Source organism: Oryctolagus cuniculus, chromosome 3 (assembly GCF_964237555.1).
Source record: "Oryctolagus cuniculus chromosome 3, mOryCun1.1, whole genome shotgun sequence".
NCBI lineage: Eukaryota > Metazoa > Chordata > Mammalia > Lagomorpha > Leporidae > Oryctolagus > Oryctolagus cuniculus.
This window is the reverse complement of record NC_091434.1, coordinates 2,526,946-2,550,290: the sequence shown is the minus strand read 5'-3', so window position 1 is coordinate 2,550,290 and position 23,345 is coordinate 2,526,946. Positions and strand designations below refer to the sequence as shown.

General features: G+C 58.5%; 1 protein-coding gene across 50 annotated transcripts in view; it reads left to right on the top strand.

The window, feature by feature from the left end:
- Positions 1-23,345, top strand: part of LRRFIP1 (LRR binding FLII interacting protein 1) — a 129,239-nt gene that overhangs the window by 96,857 nt on the left and 9,037 nt on the right. For 22 of the 50 annotated variants that reach the window (XM_070069979.1, XM_017338877.3, XM_070069981.1 and 19 more), the window contains 9 exons: positions 5,879-5,914; positions 6,303-6,428; positions 8,551-8,622; positions 10,049-10,219; positions 12,347-12,439; positions 13,960-14,052; positions 15,013-15,105; positions 16,563-16,689; positions 18,639-21,783. In XM_070069979.1, the coding sequence (XP_069926080.1) occupies positions 5,879-5,914; positions 6,303-6,428; positions 8,551-8,622; positions 10,049-10,219; positions 12,347-12,439; positions 13,960-14,052; positions 15,013-15,105; positions 16,563-16,689; positions 18,639-20,242 (2,415 nt within the window). In that variant the 3' untranslated portion in view covers positions 20,243-21,783. Of the gene's footprint in view, positions 1-5,878; positions 5,915-6,302; positions 6,429-8,550; positions 8,623-10,048; positions 10,220-12,346; positions 12,440-13,959; positions 14,053-15,012; positions 15,106-16,562; positions 16,690-18,638; positions 21,784-23,345 lie in introns of those variants that run through there. The other 28 variants (XR_007916266.2, XM_070069992.1, XM_070069995.1 and 25 more) reach the window with 10 other exon arrangements.

Sequence of the window (23,345 nt, the reverse complement as noted above, 5' to 3'; positions counted from 1 at the left end):
TTTCAAATAAGTAAAAAGTAAAACAAATTTTAAAAGAGTTCTCGGAGCGTGTCTAAGATTGGACTTAAGACCCAAAGCTGCCACTCTGGTGACAGATTTTTCTGTCATTGGCATCTGAAGGAGAATGGCCCCTTGACCAGTGTTCTCTGAGCAGCGTCCGCTGTGTCCAGTCATGGCTGGGAGGGGCTGTGCCGTGACATTGCCTGGTGAGCATGCTTCCTGCTTGGCGCAGAGTCAGGGACACCGTGAGGAAAAGACTCCCCGTGCCTGGCCCTGCCAGGGTCCCACACCCTGCGCCCTCCGGACCCGCAGGTGATGAGGGGGACACCTGGCATTTTAAACCTCCCCAGATGTCGTGTCTGCGGAACTCCAGGTGGGAAACGCTGGGGCACCTCGCCGGAGGGTTGGAATTAGTACCATACTGAAGCATCCTAAAGATTATTTATTTGAAAGGCAGAGTGGCAGAGATCGTCCATCCACTGGTTCATTCCCCAAATGCCCACAACAGCCGGAGTTAGGCCAGGTCAAAGCCAGGAGCCAGGCACGCCTTCTGGGTCTCTGCCCTGGGTGTAAGGACCTGAGCACTTGGGCCATCATCTGCTGCCTCCGCCTCCTAGGTACGTTAGCAGGGAGCTGGAACAGAAGCATGGGAACCAGGCACTTTGAGCCGAGATGTGTGCATCCCAAATGGCCACGTAACCCCCCAGCACACCACGTGGGGGGGTGGGGCAAGAAGCTGCTGTCAGCATTTGCTTGTGATGGAGTTGCCTTGAACTAAATTTCCATAGACATTTTTTAGAAGTGACTATTTCCTATCAATTTTAAATAGTGCCTGTATGATAGACATGTTTTATATACCTGTTGCCTTGAATTAATTCTTCACTCACACCTAGAATGTTTACTCAGAAAAAGAGAATTAAAACCAACCGTCTGTAGGATACGTGGTGCTCTGTCCGCCCCACAGAGTTCACAGAGTCTGGTGGCCTGTCCCACGTCAGCGTTAGGGTCTGTTGACTCGTCCCATGCTGGTCCGTGGTGGAGACAATGGTCACAGAGTCTGGTGGCCTGTCCCACATCAGTGTTAGGGTCTGCTGACTCATCCCATGCTGGTCCATGGTGGAGACAATGGTCACAGAGTCTGGTGGCCTGTCCCGCATCAGTGTTAGGGTCTGTTGACTCGTCCCATGCTGGTCCGTGGTGGGGACAATGGTCACAGAGTCTGGTGGCCTGTCCCACATCAGTGTTACGGTCTGTTGGTTCATCCCACGCTGGTCCGTGGTGGGGACAATGGTCACAGAGTCTGGTGGCCTGTCCCACATCAGTGTTAGGGTCTGTTGGCTCATCCCACGCTGGTCCGTGGTGGGGACGATGTTCACAGAGTCCGGTGGCCCTACCGCAGGTCCCAGGCTGGTAGGGACCAGAACCCTCTCCGCCCAGCGGCAGCCATGGCATCCCTTGGGTCTCGCTGTGCTCCACAGCCCCCTCTGGTGGCTTCCCTGCCACAGTGGTCCCAATACCAGGCCTGTGGCCACCCTGACAGTGTTTAACAGTCCTTTCTTGTGTTCAATTTCTCAGTTATTTTCAGAAATAAAATTTAGCGATTTATGTCAAATTTAGGCACACCATCTGACTTGCTCACCTGTCCCCGTGTTTCAGGGGCTGTTTCAGGGTGCTCTGTGAGCGGGGTCTAGCTGCCCGACAGCCTCTCTCGGCCTGACCCACTGCCCAGGCTCCAGCCCCTCCTAGGACTCCTTATACTTAAGAAAAGCTGGCACATACACTCGCATGTCCCTCTCAAGAAGCAAACAAAATGGAATTTAATATGTAAAGACTGGCTCAGTGTGCATTTCTGTGAGAGATGAAATTTCTTGTAAAGATTTATTTATTTATTATGTGAAAGGCAGAGTTACAGAGAGACAGAAGCAGAGAGAGAGAGAGAGAGAAAGAGAGAGGTCTTCCATCCGATGGTTCACTCCCCAAGTGGCCGCAACAGACAGAGCTGGGCCTGTCTGAAGCCAGGAGCCAGGAGCTTCTTCCGGGTCTCCCCCGTGGGTGCAGGGGCCCAAGGACTTGGGCCATCTTCCACTGCTTTCCCAGGCCACAGCAGAGAGCCAGGTTGGAAGTGGAGCAGCCAGGACTTGAACCGGTGCCCATATGGGATGCTGGCAGTGCAGGCAGTGGCTTTACCCACTATGCCACAGTGCCGGTCCCCCGAGAGAGAAGATTTTTATCCTTGCGTTGACTCCACTGAAGAACCTGCTCCACATTTGTTCATTCTGAGTCTGTTACGGACTTGAGAGCAGCGGCTTGAAAGAAGCACCGCAGGAAGAACAAGCTCTGCTTCGGGAGCTTTCTCCTTTGTTTGGCATTTTTCAGGTTACGCAAGCAGAGTCTAAAAGAGTCCAGTGCCAGTGCAGACAGGGATGCACCCGAGGCCTCCTGGCCCCAGCCCAAACCAGTGTCTCTTGGTCTGGTGTCTGTTCTTTTCCATCTTTCTTAGAAGAAATTAAAAAAAAAAAAAAAAAAAAAAAAAAAAAAAAAAAAAAACCTGGGCAGGGGCCTTGTTCTGTGGGTGCAGGTCTTTGTAGGTGAACACGTGGGTGCCTGGGGCCTCCTGGCTGCGCTCGGCCTTTGCCTGTTGCTGGTGAGAAGTCAGAAGCTCTGCCCGGGCTGCAGTGGGCTGGACAGCAGCGGGCGGGCTGAGGACATGGGGGCCTGCCAGTCCTTCAGCTGGACATCCGTGTCCCTCTGGTGTTAAATCGGCCTCTTGATTTTCTTGCCCTTTTTTTTTTTTTTTTTTTTTGACAGAGAGAGTTAGACAGAGAGAGACAGGTCTTCCCTCGACTGGTTCACCCCCCAAATGGCCGCCACAGCCACAGCTGCGCTGATCAGAAACCAGGAGCCAGGTGCCTCTTCATGGTCTCTGACACGGGTGCAGGGCCCAAGCACTCGGGCCATCCTCCACTGCCTTCCTGGGCCACAGCAGAGAGCTGGCCTGGAAGAGGAGCAACCGGGACTAGAACCTGGCACCCATATGGGATGCCAGCGCCGCAGGTGGAGGATCAGCCAAGTGAGCCACGGCGCCAGCCCCAGGCTTCTTGATTTTCATCTCATTAATACTGGTTCTGCAAACTAGTTTCTTCTAAGGAATGGAGGCCTTGGGCCCAGGAGGTCCAGTGAGTGGACTCCCTAGCAGAGTTGGGGCTGGGTAACTTACTTTTCCTTAGTTCTTTGAAGTTTTTTTTTAAGCATTTATTTATTTATTTGAAAGGCAGAGTTACGGAGGCAGAGAGAGAGATCTTCCATCTGCTGGTTCACTCCCCATATGGCTGCAACAGCTGGAGCTGGGCCAATCGGAAGCCAGGTGCCTGGGGCTTCTCCCAGGTCTCCCACATGGTGCAGGGGCCCAAGCACTTGGGCCATCTGCTGCTGCTCTCCCAGGCCGTAGCAGGAACTGGATCAGAAGTAAAGCAGCCGGGGCCGGCGCCGCGGCTCACTAGGCTAATCCTCCACCTTGCGGCGCCGGCACACCGGGTTCTAGTCCCAGTCGGGGTGCCGGATTCTGTCCCGGTTGCCCCTCTTCCAGGCCAGCTCTCTGCTGTGGCCAGGGAGTGCAGTGGAGGATGGCCCAGGTGCTTGGGCCCTGCACCCCATGGGAGACCAGGAAAAGCACCTGGCTCCTGGCTCCTGCCATCGGATCAGCGCAGTGCGCTGGCCGCAGCACGCCAGCCGCGGCGGCCATTGGAGGGTGAACCAACGGCAAAGGAAGACCTTTCTCTCTGTCTCTCTCTCTCACTGTCCACTCTGCCTGCCAAAAAAAAAAAAAAAAAAAAAAAAGAAGTAAAGCAGCCGGGACTTGAACTGGTGTCCATATGGGATACCGGCACTGCAAGTGGCAGCTCCACGGCTGCACCACAACCCCAGCCCTGAAGTTTTAGTTTGAGAAATATTTTTATTGCCAAGTGGAGGAAAGAACCGCACTTGAGACGGTCAGGTTGTCATCAGACTCGGAACCTGGAGCGGGGCTGGCCAGGGCTACCTCAGTGCCCGAAATATGCAGTTAGGCGGGTGTGGCATGGACCTCTACGAAGGCACAAGTACCGGACGTGCATTTTCACACATCCTAAGCACACGTTAGTGCGGACTGGTCCTGCGAGGCCGCGCCGTCGGGGACAGTGGGCGATGGTGTTCTTCCACGAGAAGCGCCGGGGACAGGCTTTGGTGAGCACGTCCTCTTTATTAACAACCCCGTACGGTTTTAAAGGGCAGGCAGAAGGGGCGTAACCAAATCAGGGCGACACTAACTCTATAGGACAGAACGACACTGGCGCCAATACGCCTCTCCAGTGAGCTTGAAGGTCACGTAGCTAGGGTCGCTTCCTGGTGGGCCTGGGCCACACCCAGGAGCAGTTTACCTGATTGGCAGAAGGCGGGGTGGGGGGAAATGTGCCCGGGGCTCCCGCCGCCTGCCAGCAGCCAGGCTTCGGGCGCCCTCCCAGGAGGCAAGTGCGCCAAGCCCTCTCCACCTTCCACCTCCTGCAGGGCAGGCCGTCTCACGGGATCGCCCACCCGTTAGCAAACAGGAGCTGGTGTGGTCCTGCTGGAGAGAGGGAGCCGGCTTCACAGGCTCCAGGGAATGCGGGAGAGCCACGTGAGACCCCAGGGCCCATGACCCCGTGGAAAGCAGGGGCTGCCCCGGGCAGGAGAACACCATGCAAGGGGCTTATGACAGACCCAGGAGCGAGGCCAAGCCCCCCTGCCCTGGGGGCCGCCCCTCCTGCCTGGAGGCTGTGGTCTCTCTGCCGGTTTAGCACACTTAGCTGAGAGCAGGAAGTTATGCTGAAGACTTGAGTGTGGGCAGGCCAGAGACCACGTGGTAGGTTTTGGGCGCCAGACCCTGGGGTTGCACTCGGAGCTGCTGAGCGGAAGGCCCTGGATCTTGGCGTCCTGAGCTAAAGCTGATTTGGGGATTTGCCTGTTCCTGTACCGGTGCAGCATTGTGGAGGTTCCATTTGTTGTCAGCTGACGAGCTGCGACTGTGTTGTGTCACCCTAACACTTGCTGTAGGTGTCTGGTCCTTGGAGAGGAAGCTGAAGACTTGAGGACTTGGGAAGCAGGAGGAGGGTGGCAAGGCTGGGGGATGCCGGAGCGGGGAGGGGGAGGATGTGGCCGTCTGGCCCAGCACAGACTCAGGGTGGGGAGAAGACGGCAAGCGGTTGTTGGACATCACTGCCCTTGCGGTCAGACCGTGAGCGTCACCCGGCTTATGTGTCGTGACAGAGTGGGGTCAGGATTGCTCAGAGCACTGCCTGAGCCGGCTGCCGTGTGAGCACGCGAGGGTGGCGGCGGCGGCCCAGGCCACTCCCAGTCTGCTGCACTGAGAAGCGGCCTGCGTTTGCCGCACGGGTCTTTGATGTGCCCTGGAGATCAGCGAGCGTCTGAGCTGCAGGAAGGAGGCTCGAAGGCCTGAAGGATAGCCGGACTGTCGCCAGCCAGGGAGTCGGGGACAGACTCAACCCCTGAAGCCCTCAGTGGCTCAGGGAACGGAGGGACAGAAAGAAACGTGGCCGCTCGCTGGGGGCTGGGCAGAGGAGGAGGAAACGTGCTGGCGCGGCGTCTGGTCCTCAAGTCCAGGGGTCCCTCTCGGGGTTCAGCGCCCACGCACACCCTCCTCAGAGCTCCGCAGGCCGCCCTGGGTCCCACTGAGATGAGGGGCGGGGTCCAGGGAGACACCCACGTGGGAAAGATGGGAAAAGCCAAACTCAGTCCCGCATTTCAGTTTGTTAACTACGAAGGAGCTAATGTGTTATTCTTCCCGTCATGCGTATTGTCAGTGAAGTGCTCTTACGTCTTTACGATGTGTCCTTTCCCTCTGCAGGTTGAAGAGAGACCAGAAAAGGACTTTGCTGAGAAGGTAGGGATTTCTGTGGGCCCTGTGGGATCCCACCATAGACCTGCAGGGCCCCTGGTTACGGGCGGAAGGGACCAGACCCTTCTGTGAGTGCCTGGAATGGGGAGCGTGATGTCTCGGGCCCTGAGCAGTCCCCAGGGGACTCACATCCAGGTTGTGTGTGGACTCCTGTGGACGAGGCTTCTACCACGGGCCCGGCCACGGAGCTTCAGGTTACTCCCCACAAACCCCAGTGCGTCCATGAGGGGCCTCTGGGAAAACTGTCCTTACTGCTGTCCGTGGGCCCTGGAAGACCCTGTGGGGAATTGAATCAGAGCGAAGACAGGGCACCGTTCGACTGGTAGTAATTTGATTTTCTCTGAAGTCACACTTGTTCCTCACGACATTCCAGGGATCCCGGAACATGCCGGGATTGTCCGCAGCCACGCTGGCCTCCCTGGGCGGGACGTCCTCCCGGAGAGGAAGCGGAGACACCTCCATCTCCCTCGACACCGAGGCCTCCATTAGGGAAATTAAGGTAAGACACTGTACTCGCTTACAATGCAAAAGAACCTTGTGTGAAAATCGGTTCTCCAAGGAAAGATCTAGTCCGTAAAGCCCGGATCTTTCTCCTCCGTGCTGTCTCACCTGCCTCCCCTAAAACAGGGTGTTCTCGGCTGGCCCCGCGGCTCTCTAGGCTAATCCTCCGCCTGCAGTGCCGGCACACCGGGTTCTAGTCCCGGTCGGGGCACCGGATTCTGTCCCAGTTGCTCCTCTTCCAGTCCGGCTCTCTGCTGTGGCCCGGGAGTGCAGTGGAGGATGGCCCAGGTGCTTGAGCCCTGCACCCCATGGGAGACCAGGAAAAGCACCTGGCTCCTGGCTTTGGATTGGCGCAGTGCTGGCCGTAGCGGCCATTTGGGGAGTGAACCAACGGAAGGAAGACCTTTCTCTCTCTCTCTCTCACTGTCTAATTCTGCCTGTCAAAACAAACAAAAACAAAAACAAAACAAAACAAAACAACAAGGTGTTCCCGTGACACCGAGATCAGGGAGATGGCACTGACTAGCCCCAGCCCAGCAGGGAGCACATGGCGCCCTGTCCGCCTGCTCAGTGCCCGGGCCTACCCTACTGGCGCTGATTATATCTCGTCTGTATGCCCAGCGTGTGTAGAATTCAGTCCACATTTGGGAAAACTTAGATGTGGGATTACTTCCTGTTCCTGACCCTGCTTCGACAGGGCCTTGCCCTCTGCGTGTCCTCGCCTTGGGCCCAGAGGGCGTCCTGTCCTCTCTCGTATCATGCCTTTAGTAGACGTCCACATCGGGCGCTGGTTTTCTGTTTCTCTCCCAGCGGAGCTGGTCCTTCTGGGTTACGTCCTCGGTTCGCAGGATGTGCCAGGCACTCGGTCACAGCCCCTGCGTGTGCGAGGGAAACGGCACAGCTCTGACTGTGACTTAGGGACAGTGCACCTGCAAGCAGGGCGGGCCAGAGGGACTGAGACCAGGTGCCAGTGTCCTCCTGAGGGCCGAGCCAGGGCGGGGTGCTGGAATGAGTCCCACTGGCTTCATTGCTGGAGTTTTCTAGAACTTCAGACACCCAGTGGTGGTGTCTGAGCAGCTGGGTGGCACCCGCCCAGGAGGGGAGAGAACAGATGAAAGCGCCTGCCGAGGCCGGGCGGGGGCACCGTGACGACGCTGTCAGCTCCTGCGTCTCGTGCGGCTGAGAAGGGTGGTTCACTGAGTGCCCTTCCCAGAGCGCCCGGTGCCAGGGCCCTCAGTGCTTTCCCACCTCCTGCGGCCCCAGCACAGTCTGTCGCCCCTCTCCTACCTGGAGGCAGAGTGCGTAGTCTGTCTCTGCTCCGGGGTTGTGTGTGCCCTTCGTGTGCTCAGAGAGCACTTGTGGGCGTCCAGCGTTGGTGGTGACCGAGACGGACGAGGGACAGACGGAGCTCAGGGGCTGCAGGGCCGCGGCTTTGCTGATGGCTGCCGTGGCCTGTTACTGCGCCTTGCACAGAGCAGGAAGTCAGGAGCGCTTCAAGGGGCTGCTACCCGGGAGTGAAACACCTGGCACCCACTTGCAGAAGCGCTTTTGCTTGGTTTTTAAAAACCGTAAAATCATACAAGATGTAGCTAAACTTTATAAAATTGTATATTGTGAGGTGCACCTTTCACAGAAACCACCCAGAAGTGTGTGTGCATGTGTGTGCACGCATATGTGTGCGTGTGTGCATCTGTGTGTGTGCATGTGTGTGCGTGTGTGGGTGCGTGCATGTGTGCATCTGTGCGTGTGTGTGTACGCGCGCGTGTGTGTGTGTGAATCTGGGTGTGTGCATCTCTGTGTGTGTGAATGTGTGTGCATGTGTGTGTGTGCATGTGTGTGAATGTGTGTGTGCATCTGTGTCTGTGCGTGTGTGCATGTGTGTGCATGTGTTTGCATCTGTGCATGGGTGTGTGCGCGTGTGTGTGCGTGTGTGCATCTGTGTGTGTGTGCATCTGTGTGTGTGAATGTGTGTGTGCATGTGTGCATCTGTGTGTGTGCATCTGTGTGTGCATCTGTGTGTGCGTGTGTGTGCATGTGTGTGTGCATGTGTGTGTGTGCATGTGCGTGCTCTGTCCACTTCTCCCCAGACATCCTTTGCCTTTTTTGTGCTGTTTCCCCAGGAGCTCAATGAGTTAAAGGACCAGATTCAGGACGTAGAAGGCAAATACATGCAGGGCTTGAAAGAGATGAAGGTACCAGCGTGGAGGTGTGGGCTTGTGGTATTAACCCGGCTTAACTCTCAGAAGACCCGGCAGAGCACAGGGATCGCACACGCAGGCCCTGAAGAGGCTCCGGTCGCACAGGAGCCCGCGGGGCCGCGGGGCCGCTCAGTGTTTTCCCGGCTGCAGTTCTGAACCCGTGCTTGAAAACAGCAGCTCCCCGCTAGGAACCGTTACTAACGCTCCCTGGTGCATGTCCTGTGCTCACGCCCTTCCCAGCCTGAACACAGACCCTCATTGGCCCCTTCCTTGTGTGTACGGTGGTTACGTACAGGTATTCTTAGCTGGCTGGCTTCTCACACAGCCGCTGTCTCCCACGAAGGCAGGCCACCGTGCCAACAGAGCAGCACCTGAACGTGGTTATCGTGGGTTCCCCTGGGCGCTCGCACCCTGCTTTGGGGCGAGGAGCTACTTTGCTGTGCCGACCGGGAATGCAGCGCCCGTTCCTTGACGGGGCAGGGAGTACTGGGCGGCTGTGTTCCTGGCACCTGCAGCACGCGTGGGTCACTTCCTTCCCCGTCCCCCCAGACCCCCAGAGAAGCAGTCTGAGTTCAGTATCGGAGGGCACCAAGCGGAAGAGGTGGCTTGGGTCGCTTGAATTCATCATTTTCCTGTTTGTCACCTCTCTTGACAGGGAGGTAATTACGACTTTTACCTGACCTCCCATTCAGGCACAGAGGGAGCCGTGGAACCCCTTGGGAACCGCTGGTCCCACTGGACATTGTCACCCTGCTTGGCAAGTGCCTCCGTGCTGGCTCCTCCTCGTACCCGAGGCCTGACCACGCAGCTTCCCCTCCCGCCGTAGCTCTGGGCGGTTTGTACCAGGACGCCGCCCGCCCTGCCCCCGAGTGCTGTTCTGGGACCTGTCGGGGTATGAGCCACCCGAGGGCACTGCCGCGCGTGTGTTGCAGGACGCGCTGGGCTGTGGGCTGTGGCCGTGCAGGACCCGCCCAGTGAGAGCTGTGTAGCTTGCTTAGCTTTGCTGCAGGTCAGAAATCCACAGCGTAATCTCTTCCCAGTTTGTAAGCCGCGGCAGGTCGACCGGCGGCGGCTTGTTGAGAGGGGCAGGTGTTCAGCTGCATTAGCGGTCACTCACTGCTCTCTCCAGGTCACGGACCCTGGGCGGTGACTCCGGAAATCTGCCAACAGCCCTGCCCCGCTGCAGGGGGAGATTGTCTGGCTGCGGAACCCTGGAGCCCAGACCCCGCTCGTTCTGAATTACTCTCACCCCTGCACGCAGCCAGCAGCTGCTTCCGAGCAGTGAGAAGCTGATGAGTTGGAAGGGGCCCCCGCCGGGCGCTGCTTTCTGGTCGTTTGCTCCAGGAAAGAGCCCACTCTGGGCTGCTCCGGCCTTGCTCTCCCTCGGCACCACTGAGCTTTCCTTCGCGTCCCCCTGCAGGACTCCCTGGCAGAGGTGGAGGAGAAGTACAAGAAGGCCATGGTGTCCAACGCCCAGCTGGACAACGAGAAGACGAACTTCATGTACCAGGTGGACACCCTCAAAGACATGCTGCTGGAGCTCGAGGAGGAGCTGGCCGAGTCCCGGCGGCAGTACGAGGAGAAGAGCAAGGTGAGCCCGGCGTGGCGGCCGTGCCGGCCGCGCGCTCCCTGGCGTCGGTGCAGACGCGAGCGCCCTCGGGCACGCAGAGTTCGTGGGGAGATAGAATGGAAAGATGGGTTTGTTTTGGAGCCAGAAAAATTGAAATCCACACACACGAGGAGTCTCCAAAACTTCACACGTGTGCAAATGTGTACACACGTGCACGCACACACACGTGTTCTCCACTTGTCCAGCAAGTGTAAGCCCCTCAGAGTAGGAATGCCAGGCTCTTTGCCAGGGACTTGAAATGTTGAAATGCCTAATTTCGACATGGGAGGCAGAGACGGTTTTCCTGGAGAACTGTAGCGTCTTACGTGTGAGCTGAAATCATCACCATCACCCTGAACACAGTGTCTGGGAGAACCAGGGTGCCTGGGGAAGGCACAGACGCCTCAGGACTGTCCAGTTCACACACATTCCCCCACGTTCATTATCTCTCTTTTTAAAGATTTATTTATTTGAAAGAGTTACACAGAGAGAAGGAGAGGCAGAGAGTGAGAGAGAGAGAGAGAAAGAGAGAGAGGTCTTCCATCTGCTGGCTCACTCCCCAATGGGCAGCAGCGGCCAGAGCTGTGCCAATCTGAAGCCAGGAGCCTCTCCCAGGTCTCCCACGTGGGTGCAGGGGCCCAAGGACTTGGGCTATTTTCCACTGCTTTCCCAGGCCACAGCAGGGAGCTGGATCAGAAAAGGAGCAGCCAGGACTCAAACCAGCTCCCAAATGGCGTGCCGGCGCTGCAGATGGCGGCTTTACCACTATGCCACAACGCCAGCCCCTTATTATTTCTTAATACCATGATCATAACTATTAAAGTTTTTTAAAATATTACATTCCCGGGGCCGGCACCGTGGCGGAGCAGGTTAAAGCACTGGCCTGAAGCACCGGCATCCCATATAGACACAGGTTTGAGTCCCAGCTGCTCCTCTTCCGATCCAGCTCTCTGCTAAGGCCTGGGAAAGCAGTGGAAGATGGCCCAAGTGCTTGGGCCCTGCACCCATGTGGGAGACCTAGAGGAAGCTCCTGGCTCCTGGCTTCGGATCGGCGCAGCTCCAGCCTTTGTGGCCAACTGGGGAGTGAACCAGTGGATGGAAGACCTCTCTCTCTCTCTCTCTCTCTCTCTCTGTAACTCTGTCTTTCAAATAAATAAAATAAATCTTTTTAAAAAATTACATTCCCTTTATTTTCTGCTGATTGGGAAGACATGGTTCAGACATCTGTATTAAGCTCGGAGGAGGCTGGAGCCTTGTTGCAGCTTTCATTAAGAGCAGCTGGAATTAATTTGTTGTTAATGAGATCAGTATGAAGCAAATGTTCATTGAAATTAAAAACAGTCTGGTTTGGTGATGATCTCTGGGTATTATGGAGCAAAGAGCACTGGTTTTTCATATTTTAAAAATTTAATTAGTCTGCGAAACCTTAGAATATTGTCCCGAGTTTCTAGAGATGCTGACATCAACAGAAAGCTTCGTGTGTGTCACCGTCCTTTTAAGAAAACACTGGCAGATCCCCTCCATCCCGAGGGTCAGGAGCCAAGCTGCCATGGACAGATCTCGGCCTCCTGTGTGGCTCAGGACTGAGAGACTGGGGAGGAATTTTGTTCAGTTCCTGACAGCTGCACTCTGAGAGAGGAGGGACCTTCCGGGGGGTCACGCGGGGCCGTATTGAGCCCAGCCTGGGTGGGAGGGTGCCTTCATGTAGGTGTCGTCCGGAGGGCAGGAACCCCAAGTCTGACTCCAGAGGACCGGAGTGGTGGTGGTGGGACAGGGCCCAAGGCTGACAGGGCAGCCCCAGCACTGCTGGGAGACCGCAGGGCGGGCCGGAGCCAAGGCCAAGTCCTTTCTCAACCAGCCCCCATCCGGGGGGGGCTCTCCCCGCTGCCCCCCAGGCTGCCGGCAGTCGGCTGGGTCCCAGAGCGTCAGCAGAGAGGCTGCCCCTGTGACCCAGCAGGAGAGAGCCCCATGCTGAGCTCCCAGGGGGCCCCCAGACGCGGGGCGCAGCTTTGCCGCCTCTTGGCTTGCCACCCCCACCCGACCGCGCTTGCTGTGTGGCCCCGGCGAGGTGCGGCGGCCTGCAGCTCGGCGCTGTTCCCTCCTCTCCAGGAGTTCGAGCGGGAGAAGCACGCCCACAGCGTCCTGCAGTTCCAGTTTGCCGACGTGAAGGAGGCGCTGAGGCAGAGAGAAGCGATGCTGGAGGTAGGCCGCTGGCCCCGAGCTTGGAGGTCTGTCCCAGCTAAGGCTGGCAACACCACACACACGGCCCGGCTCTAACCGGCGGGAGGTCTCCAGTCAGGGCCTCCAGGGGGGCCTGGTTTCTGTGGCGGGGCGCCGGCTCCCAGTAGGGACGCTAATGCTGTGGGATCAGGGCCCCACCCTTCCTTCCGACCTTGTCTAACCTCGGTTGCCTCCGAAAGACTCTGTCTCCCAGCGTGGTCACAGTGTGGATGGGGAGTCCCCGTGAACCTGGGGGAACGCAGCTCAGATCGGGGAGTCCACGTGAACCTGGGGGAACGCAGCTCAGATCGGGGAGTCCACGTGAACCTGGGGGAACGCAGCTCAGATCGGGGAGTCCACGTGAACCTGGGGGAACGCAGCTCAGATCGGGGAGTCCACGTGAACCTGGGGGAACGCAGCTCAGATCGGGGAGTCCACGTGAACCTGGGGGAACGCAGCGCAGATCGGGAGTCCACGTGAACCCTGGGGGAACGCAGCTCGGTCTGTAGCAATGACTGAAGTCAGCTGTCTGCTTAAAAGGGCGCACTCAGGCTGACTCCCCAGGGAAGCTCCCTGTGCAGGACGGACGGGAACGTGTTATCCCTGGGGAAAGGGGGACTGTTCAGGTAGGAACAAACTCAGGGCACTGGGGCGGGAGATCGTCCTGGCTCACCTGAGTGGCCTGTGGAATCGCGAGGGAGCGCAGTGGGGATGGCAGAGGTAGGCAAGGTGGCAGCACGGGGGTGGGGTTGGGGTGACATGGGCGGGTTCCCGAGGCTGGGAAGGGCCGGAACTTAGGGCCCCCGGAGCCTGCAGACAGCACTGATTCTCAACCCTGAGACTCCCAGCCGATGGCCGCCTTCCGGAACTGTGAGCGAGTAACTGGCCGGTGTGTTTAGCCGGTTAGTACCGTGGCAGCAGGACACGGATCAGGGCTGGCTTTTGATGTGTCACTCATTCATGGCCCGCACTGGCGCCTTTAGGAGAGACTGTCACCCGGGCTGGTTCTCTTCGGGAGTGGAAAAGGGAAGCCGGTGCCACGGCTCAACAGGCTAATCCTCCGCCTGCGCCGGCACACCGGGTTCTAGTCCCGGTCGGGGCCCCGGATTCTGTCCTGGTTGCCCCTCTTCCAGGCCAGCTCTCTGCTATGGCCTGGGAGTGCAGTGGAGGATGGCCCAAGTGCTTGGGCCCTGCACCCCATGGGAGACCAGGAGAAGCACCTGGCTCCTGGCTTCGGATCAGCGCGGTGCGCCGGCCACAGTGTGCCAGCCGCAGCGGCCACTGGGGGGGTGAACCAGTAGAAAAGGAAGACCTTTCTCTCTGTCTCTCTCACTCTCCACTCTGCCTGTCAAAAAAAGAAAAAAAAAAAAAGAAAAGGAAAAACGCTCTCGGAGGAAGGGACCCCAGGTGCTGGCGGCCGAGGTCGCGGGGCGGGGGACGCGCTGCGGGGTCTCTTCCTGCTTCCCCTTCACCTGCTCGCTCCTCTCTCTTCCTTTCCTCAGGAAATCCGACAGCTGCAGCAGAAACAGGCGAGTTCTCTCAGGGAGATTTCTGACCTTCAGGAGACGATAGAGTGGAAAGACAAAAAGATAGGGGTAGGACCCACGCGCCTCCGATTCAGACGGGCGGGCTGCCTAGCAAGAGCCCGGGCTTGGCGCAGACGCTTGCACGGGGCCGCATGAACCCCACGTGCCGCCCGGCTAACAAGGAGTGGACACACCCAGATTGCTCTAACCTAGACCTTGACGCTGACTTCCGCCCCGGGGCTTCCGCCTGTGTGGCCGTAGCTGCCCCCTCTGCCCGCGCAGGTCTGTGGGGTCCAGGGTTCCACTTCCCGCCCTCCCCTGCCCAGGGCTTCCTGGGTGTGTTTCTCGAAAGGGTTCGCGGAAGCTGCACGGGCTATGCCCTGTGGGTTCCCCCCGCCCCCTGCCAAGGACTCTCCCCGGTCAAGGTCTCCCCAGACCCCTCTCCCTGCACAAGCAGAGAGAGGCAACCCACGTCCGTGCAGGAGGGAAAACAGGAAGGAAGGAACCCACAGAATGACTGACAGTTTTCCAAAAACTAGCGGCTCCTGCCAGGGGCCCTGGAGTTGTGCAGGCGGGGCTTCGGCTGGTCACGGCACGGTCACAGCAGGTTCCCGCTTAGCTGGCCCACGCCAAGGAGCGAGGGTGCATGTGCTTACCGGGAGCACCGGACGGGAGGCTTACCTGCGACAGCACCGAGCGTCCAGGTGTAAACAGCATCCGATTGCTAAGCCAGTTGTCCCTGGGGGTTCTCATGCATCCCTCCCTGTCCCTTACGTCCCCTCTGTTAATGGGTGCATGTGCTGCTTGTGTGGACACCCTGACGCCTGCTGTGAGGCCGCACGTGAAGCTAGGGGAAGAGGCGGGGCGCTGGCGTGCTCGAGCGCGTGGGAGCCGGCACGGCACCTGCGTGGCGTGAGCTCGGGAGCTGAGCGCGTGCATGCGCCCCGGCATCGGGAGTCTGCCAGTGCCGCCTCCCAGCCACCTGCTCACCTGTGCGAACGCTCTCTCTCACCTCTGCCGCCCGCTCAGGCACTGGAGAGGCAGAAAGAGTTCTTTGACTCCATACGGAGCGAACGAGATGACCTTAGAGAAGAAGTAGTCACGCTCAAAGAGGCACTGAAGGTACGGAGCCGAAGTCCCCCGTAGGAAGCGCCAGGTTCCCACGTCAGGTGCACGGCATGATGGGAGTTCTGTTGGATGCAAAGCCTAGGTCAGGGGACAGGGATGGGGCTGGTGCCGTCAGCGTGCCTTTAGCAGGGGTGCCCACGGCCTTCAGCCGATCTTGAAAACAGCCCTGAGCCCCAAGAACTTCTCGCGAGATTACCTGCACTTTCTCCTCATGCTCATTAGTAAATTCTCAGAGTCAGGAATCTGTGTGTGTGTGTTAAAGCCTCGTTTAAGGGCGTCTGCAGCTGAAGAGCATCTTGGGTAAGTGGTGGGGGCAAGACCCAGGCAGTACCGGAGGAGGAAGGGTCTGTGTCCCGTGTGGGCCGTGTCCAGGGATCTTCAGCTGTTGGCTGCATGCACAGTGGGCAGTGCCCCTAGTGCCAGGATAGGTGTGGCCTCGGGCACATTCCCAGATGGTCAGCAGAAGCGTCCCAGGGTGTGCTGCTTGCATGCTGAGTCAGGGCCAGGGCGGTGAGCACCCAAGGCTAGGACTCAGCCTGAGGCCGCCCTCGGAGCCGTGAGCAGCGTCGGGGAAGGAGGGCCGGGCCTGGCCGTGGTGCCGCCCTCGGAGCCGTGAGCGGTGTCACGGAAGGGCTGGGTCTGGCCATGGTGCCACCCTCGGAGCCGTGAGCGGTGTCACGGAAGGGCTGGGTCTGGCCATGGTGCCACCCTCGGAGCCGTGAGCGGTGTCAGGGAAGGGTCGGGCCTGGCCGTGGTGCCGCTCTCAGAGCTGTGAGCGGTGTCAGGGAAGGGCCGGGCCTGGCCGTGGTGCCGCCCTCAGAGCTGTGAGCGGTGTCAGGGAAGGGCCGGGCCTGGCCGTGGTGCCGCCCTTGGAGCTGTGAGCGGTGTCAGGGAAGGGCCAGGCCTGGCCGTGGTGCTGCTCACCCAGCTGTGAGTCCAGGGCCGGGACTCCTCAGGCTCAGGGAGGGGCCGTGGCAGCAGGGGGTGGTGGGCTCGTGCTGGGCAGTGGGCGGGGGCCCTGGGTGCAGCGTGTGGCCGGGTTTCAGCGTGTCAGCGCGAGTGAGACGATTTCTGAAAGTCCCAAACATCTCAGCCACCTCTCGGGACACGTATGAGGGTCTCTCCCTTTAAAGAACCCAACACGGGTTTTCCGGTGCAAGGGCCCCGGTGGGTGACCTGCCCGGATCCGCTCCGTGGCAGCCCCGGGCCGTCGCCCCTCCCATGAGGAGATGTCTGTCCAGAGGGTCTTGTCACCAGCAGTGAAGTCCTGCGTGGGGCCCCGTGGGAGAGAAGTCGCCCGTGGAGGGAGTCATCCTGAGGCACGGTGTGGACAGGAGGCTGCCGCCTGGGCCCCAGCACGCCCGTGTCTGCGTGCCCTCCACACGAGGAACGAGTTTCCTTAAGCTAACGCCCGGGAGTGAGCACAGCAACAGGACTGTTTTTGTCCACAGAAACATGGAATCATCCTAAATTCAGAAGCAGCTACCAACGGAGAGACCCCAGACCCTCCGAATAACGTCGGCCACCCTACAAAAGAAGAGATGGGTGCCCTCCAGTCGGCCGGGGACGGGGCGCTAGGTAAGTGTGCTGCCCTGGGCCCTCTCACCTTCCTGACCAGCCTCCACCCACCCTCCATGCGTTAGTGACATCGAGGTCATTGTCACTGATCCATTAACAGCCGCACGGCATGCCATGTTCTGTCACGCCACGGTAACCCCGCCCGGCGACGTGGCCGCCCATGCACCCTCTGGCATGCGTCTCTGTAGTGCTCACCACCCATGGCTCGAGAACACGTCTTCTGCTTCTCAAAGCTGCCCAGTGAGACTGTGAACACAGGAAGACAGCCTTGAACTTCAGTGCCAGTGTGGAGGGGACCCTTTAGCCTTCGTTAGACGGGTGCCAGCTGTGGCTTTCTAACCTGCTGTGTTTCAGAACTGTCAGAAGTCAGTAGAGAGGCCATCGGGAAGGCCAGCGGGCGTTTCTGCAGGCCCGCCCTGCCCAGCCCACGCGCAGCAGTTTGAGGCCCGAGGTGCCTGCGCACCCCGCACTCTGCTTGTTGATGAGCGCGGCGTGGTTGCTGCCCCACGTCGCGCCCAGGGTGGGCGGGTGGCCCTCAGTGATGGGCGCAGTCAGTGCTGGGAGAGCCTTCCCAGTGGGAGCCAGGCTGCACCCACCTGGTCACACATGGCAGCTTGTTTGTCGCAAGAGTCGACTTTGGGTTAAGCCCCCGGGTTTGGCCTTGTGACTGTGACAGCTGCCTTGCAGGTTTCACGCTGAGACGAGGAGCGAGGCCCGGGCCCCTGACTTGTAATTTTGATTCAGAAGCTGTCACATTTTGGAAATAGAGGTCCCAGCATTCAGGACCGTGTCCCGAGGAGGTCATGCGTTGCCTTTGCGCCCTCACGGAACCACGCAGCTCTTGTAACCATGTCAGAGTTGTTGAAAAAAGATGAATCAACTTCTGTGTAGGAGTCTGATCTCGCTGCTCTGGTCCACACACACATTTTAAAAATCTTGACAGCCATTGTGAATGCTTAGCAAATCAGAAACAGCAGCTCTGTGAGTGGGCTCTGTGTGTTTTTCGTTCACATGTCCCATCAGTAAAAACTGGGAACTTCCCAATATACATTTGCTCTTAATTTATACAGGCATAGCTACTTAATATAAAATACACATTACAGAACATATCCAGTAATAGATTTTTAAAGGGTGAAGTCAACCTAACTCTCCAAAGAATCCCAGTATTGTCTCCAGTTTTGCCTGGGCTAAGTGTGCAGTTGGCTGAGTCGTAGATGGTCCAGCTTGGACCTGCAGCGGCACCGTGTCCACGTGCAGGGGCGTTGTCCGTCGAGAACAGTGCTGTGCCCTCCGGCCGAGAAATGATCCCTCACTTAGCGAAGTGGCAGTCATGGTGGCGACCAGGAGCTGCTGCCACCTGCTGGGACTCTCCCTGTGGGGCCTGGAGCGCCGGGTGGGGCACCTGCCTGGGATGCCCTTCCAGGAAGACAGCGGCGGGGTGGTGGAAGGTGGATTTCTTTTGGATGAACTATTTCAAGGTGTTGTCCTTGAGGTCGACCTTGAGGCAGAGTTCCTAAAAGCCACTTTGAGGGCTGCGGGGCAGGCAGGGTAGCGACACCTGGGGAAGCGTGGGCAGTCAGGGGCCTTCAGAAGGGACCTGGAGTCCTTTCCCCAGCCCATGCTTGGGGGTTGTCGAGCTGCCCAATCCAGAGCGCTTCCTGGCTGTACAAGCCCCACGTCCCCTTTAGGAGCCGGTTCACACGGACGCGGCCACACCTGCCTTCGCCACGCGGTAGCACCCTCTGCTGACGACAGCTGTGCTAATGCCGCCGCTGCTCTGCCACCCAGCTGGCAAAGTCACCTGTTTCCCGTGGTCTCTGATGACTCTCTCTGTCTCTCTCTCTCCAGGAACAGGGTTGGGTGGGAGTCAGAACCTGTATTTGCGTTTTGATGCGTACTAAGTGGTCGCACATCACAGGATCCCCTCAATTCTCTCGATGGTCTTTTAGGGAGAGCCAAGGAAGTGGAGGTGGAGAATGTGGGGAAAAGAGAGATGTTGCAGAATGCTGAGCGAGCCCAGCACAAGGAGGACGCGGTAGAGGACAGTGTGGACAGAGAGGTGTTACGTCCTGGCGAGAGCATGGAGGACCGGAGAGCTGCGGAGCACGGTGCCCCGTCCCTAGGAGCGCTAGAAAGTGCCAAAGACGAGGAGGCTCAGAGCCCAGTGGTGGGCAGCGCCTCTTCCCTGGGAAGTCCAGAGCAGGCTGCTGGCTCTGGGCCGTCCCTGGCCGCGTCCGACTGTGCGAGGGATTCAGGTAGCGGAGGCCCAGGCACCGGGAGTGGGCTGGACATCCAAAGCCACAGTGAAAATTCTGTGGAAACGCAGGAGCAAGAGGAACCGGAGGATTTGGAAAACAACTCGGATGGGTTTGGTCCCAAACCGTGTCAGGAGCCTGTTGCTTCGCAGACGTCTGAAGTCAGAAGGGTGAGCGGTGCAGACACCGTGCAGCCAAGTGGAGACCACGCAGAGAGCGTGGCGGGAGCGGGGGTGACTCACAGCAGGCGCGCGGGCACGGAGCGCAGTGAGGAGGCTCAGAGTCCTGGTGACGGATGTGCGGCAGACAGCCCCGGAGAGCTGGGCCCCGGCACAGGGCGTGGTCCAGAGGGCGCCTCTGCCACCCAGGAAGCCGTGGAGCCCCGGGAGGGCCCGGCTGAGGGCACCGGAGTCAGCAGGGGGAACAGCACAGAGGAGGAGGGGGAAGCAGAGACGACGGGCGAGGCCCCCACCCCCCCAGACGGCCAGCCCACTCCTGAGTCTCCAGCAGCCCAGAGCGCCCGGCAGGGAGCCCCCGGCCCTCAGACGGCACGTGCCAGAAGTGACCCCCCAGATACAAAAGAGCCCGATGAAGACCAGAACGACCCGCAGCGAGAGGCAGTGGAGTCGTTGCAGAAGAAGCCGAAGAACAAGAAAAAGAAGAACAAGAAGAAGAAGTCTCCAGCAGCCGCAGACACCCAGCCAGGCACTGAGGAGGGGCCGGGGGCCGCTGCGGAAGAGCAGGGAACGTGCAGCAGCCAGGCCCCGGCTGCGGAAGCGCAGGACGCAGCGACAGAGAGTCCAGAGCAGACGGCCGTGGCCGGAGGCGGTGGCCACGCTGAATGCCCAGGAAATCCTAAAACTGAGTCGGACGGAAAACGCAGCCAAGAGGGTGACGGAGTCCACGCAAAGGCCGGAGACGCAGTGGCCAAGGGAGACACATTTGCTCTCGGTGACGACACTGTGCCGTCCCCGGGCGCCAGCGGCAGTGATAAAGAATCAGATGGAAGTGTTGTAAACGATGACGCCAAGAAGAATGGTGCTGCCCAAGGCCGGGCCCCAGAGCCAGAGAACGGGGGCGGGACCGACAGCGTTCCCTCCCCGGACATCGCTGACGGCTCGCAGATGCCCCAGCAGCCGAGTCAGCCAGCCAGGGAGGCCTTAGACAGCGTGAGCCTGGAGGACGATGACCCGTCCGCCTCAGCAGGAGAGGGGGGCGACCTCAGTGTGGAAAGCAGAGTGGACGGGAGAGCAGGAAGCGAGAAGGGCAGAGGCAAAGAGGACTGCGCCCTGTCCTGAGCCGGCAGGACGGCGGAGGCAGGCCTGGCACTTTTGCACAGTCGATCTGATTCTCAGGGCCCCGTCCCCACCCTCGCTGGTGGCTGACAGTCACCTCCGCCTGTCCCCACCCTCGCTGGTGGCTGACAGTCACCTCCGCCTGTCCCCACCCTCGCTGGTGGCTGACAGTCACCTCCACCCTCGCTGGTGGCTGACAGTCACCTCCGCCTGTCCCCACCCTCGCTGGTGGCTGACAGTCACCTCCGCCTGTCCCCACCCTCGCTGGTGGCTGACAGTCACCTCCACCCTCGCTGGTGGCTGACAGTCACCTCCGCCTGTCCCCCACCCTCGCTGGTGGCTGACAGTCACCTCCACCTGTCCCCCACCCTCGCTGGTGGCTGACAGTCACCTCCACCTGTCCCCACCCTTGCTGGTGGCTGACAGTCACCCCCAGTTATCTGCTACTCTGACTGTTACCTGCAGGCTTGTATCAATCATCGGGGTCATCGGCCAGGTTAGCAGGGGCGTGTTTGCTTCAGTCCAGGTCCTCACTGAGATCATCCCAGGAGCATCCAACAACGCATTCTGCTCATATCCCAGCCTGAAGTGAGAAGATCCCTCTCTTGCCTTCGCTGATACGAATGTGGGTATCTGTGACCAAATATATTACATCTGACTCAGATGACCAAATAGCATTCTTAGGTTTCTGCGTCGAGGGTAGAATGGGTATTTAAATAAGGGGAGGGACCCACGGAAATGTGTCTACTTCTGTATCTGGTCTCATGTGTGCATTCCCACCCGTGTGGTGTCTGATGTCAAGAAGAATGAGCAAGCGGCACGCAGGTCCCTGCGTGGGCACACTTGCACCTCAGGGCTGGCGAATGTCCGATGCGCTAGGGAGACGGCCCTCGCCTCTACCTCCGACCCACTCCTCCCTGAGAACCCGAGTCTGCCTGGCAGGCTGTTCTAACCGCTCTTCGTGACAGTGCACCAGGTTCACTCTATGCCAAGAATGCTTGCAGGGCTTTTTGGAAGCGACATATACTGAAACTGCACTTCCTGCTGCAGTATTGGGTGGGAGCAGCCACTTTGAAATGTGTTTAACCTTTACGACCAAGCCTCCCTCTGTTGCAGTCTGATCACTGTTCAGAAGAGCCACGCAGTAGCTTACTTGTTCCCGTGCAGACTCATTTGACCATAATAGGACATTCTGAAGAGTTGAATCTCTTGTGGTATCCTGGTATAAATATTTTTATTTGTTATTTCTCAGTATATTCTTATTGCAAAATTGTTTCAATCTGCCTACAGAAAATATATATTTTCTATATAAAGAAGCATTTACAAAATCAAGTAATTGTATAGGTAAATAAAAAATCATTGTAAAATATGCAATCACACAAGGATGTCGATTGTGAACGGTGTGACATCGTCTGAGATTGTGTAAACTCATATCACTGTTACAAGATATCATTGAGTGCAAAAATACCAACACCTCCATCAAGCTTGAGGCAGACCTACGTGTTACAATGTAATTGAAATAAAAGCATCTTATGGTGTCACAAGCCTGTGGTTCCATCTTTGGGCTGCTCGGGGCCGACTCTGCCTGTGGGCGCACCTGCTATCGCCTCCCGGCCCACTCACTCCCACCGGGCTTCCACCGAGGCCCCGCTGCCCGTGGCCTTGTCAGGATCCTGAGCCAGCCTGGAGCTAGGGCGGGGCCCCCCTTGGGAGCAGTGAGCTCACCCTCACATCCTCTCCCGTGATGGGGGGGGCCCTGCTGAACCCCAGCGGGGAGAGTCTGCATCCCATGGCAAGCATGGCATGGTGTGGAGAGTACGCTGAACGTGGCACACAGACGTGGCCATTTCTGCGAAGCGTCCTGCAGTGCAGAGAATGGGACCGAGTCTCCGCGAGGCCATATAAGTAGAGACGTGAGTGGAGTCCTGTCCCAGCCACTGCAGGGCCTCGAGGGGTGCGAGTTTGTGAGTCTAAGTTTAGCAAAGCTGGTTTATACTGGAACGCACATCGGAAAACAGCTCTCGCTCCTGCTTTTAAAGCCCTCTTGGGAAGCGACCCAACAGCTAAAGCCACTGGGTGGTGAAGCCGCCACCCGTGTCCGGGCCTTCCCTCCCTTCCCGGACTGTTCACGTCTCAGGGCCTCGGCTTGGCCGCCCTGCAGCCTCATTCACAGCATGGATCAAGGGTTCTGGTCCCGTAGGGCACACGCGGCTCTGCCAGGGGACACGCAGGTGGGACCCAGCTCCCTAATAGGGAGCAGACAGCTGAGAACCAGGAGGCGAGCAGAGGAGAAGGACCGAGAGCCCAGACGGCAGCCCCCACGTGGACCCCGGCCAGGGTAGTGACACCCCACCCCCACCCCGGCACGGTGATTGCTGTGGGGAGACTGTTTAAGGAGGCATGGGAGTCTGTGTGGCAATTTAGAGATTCCTGTGTCAGGAGACTCCAACTCGGAAAAGGTTAGAGAGGTTCCCTGTTAACCATGTCCCGGAGCAACCGAGACCGTTCAGGACATGGCTCGCTGATAGCCTGAGTCAGAAAGCCCCAGGCCCGGGCGCGGCTGCTGTGCATGGGGTAGACAAGGCTCCCTTCAGAAGTGTCCCACGTCAGGTGCAGTTCCAGGCCACGTAGCAGTGGGGAAAGGTCACAGACTTTCAAATTCAAAAGGCTGGAAAGTGATAAACCTTATCAAAGGGTTTTTAAGAACGAGATGTCCGTGGGTACTTCCATGGAAGAGGAATTAAAACGTCCGCTTTTTGCATTTTCCACAGATGTTTTGAAGATCCCTCATAGATGTGATTTCAAAATTAACTTGCAGCAAAATCCTTCCCTTCTAAAAATTCAGTTTTTCCAGGAACTTTTTAAAGGACCGTGTGTAGAAAACTTGGTTTTTCAAGAGAAAAAAAGCCTCTTTCTCCTCCTCCCAGTCTGCCACCCCTCTTACATCTCCAGATGTGAGTGGCTGGGAGTGTCCCACTTGGCCCTGGAAGAAGGCACATGTGCCACGTGTGCCACGTGTGGGCGGGAGGCTGGCCTGGGGGGAGGCTGAGCTGCTAGTGCAAGGAGGGGGCCGAGGCAGAAGGCGGTCAGCACCTTCCTGGGGAGT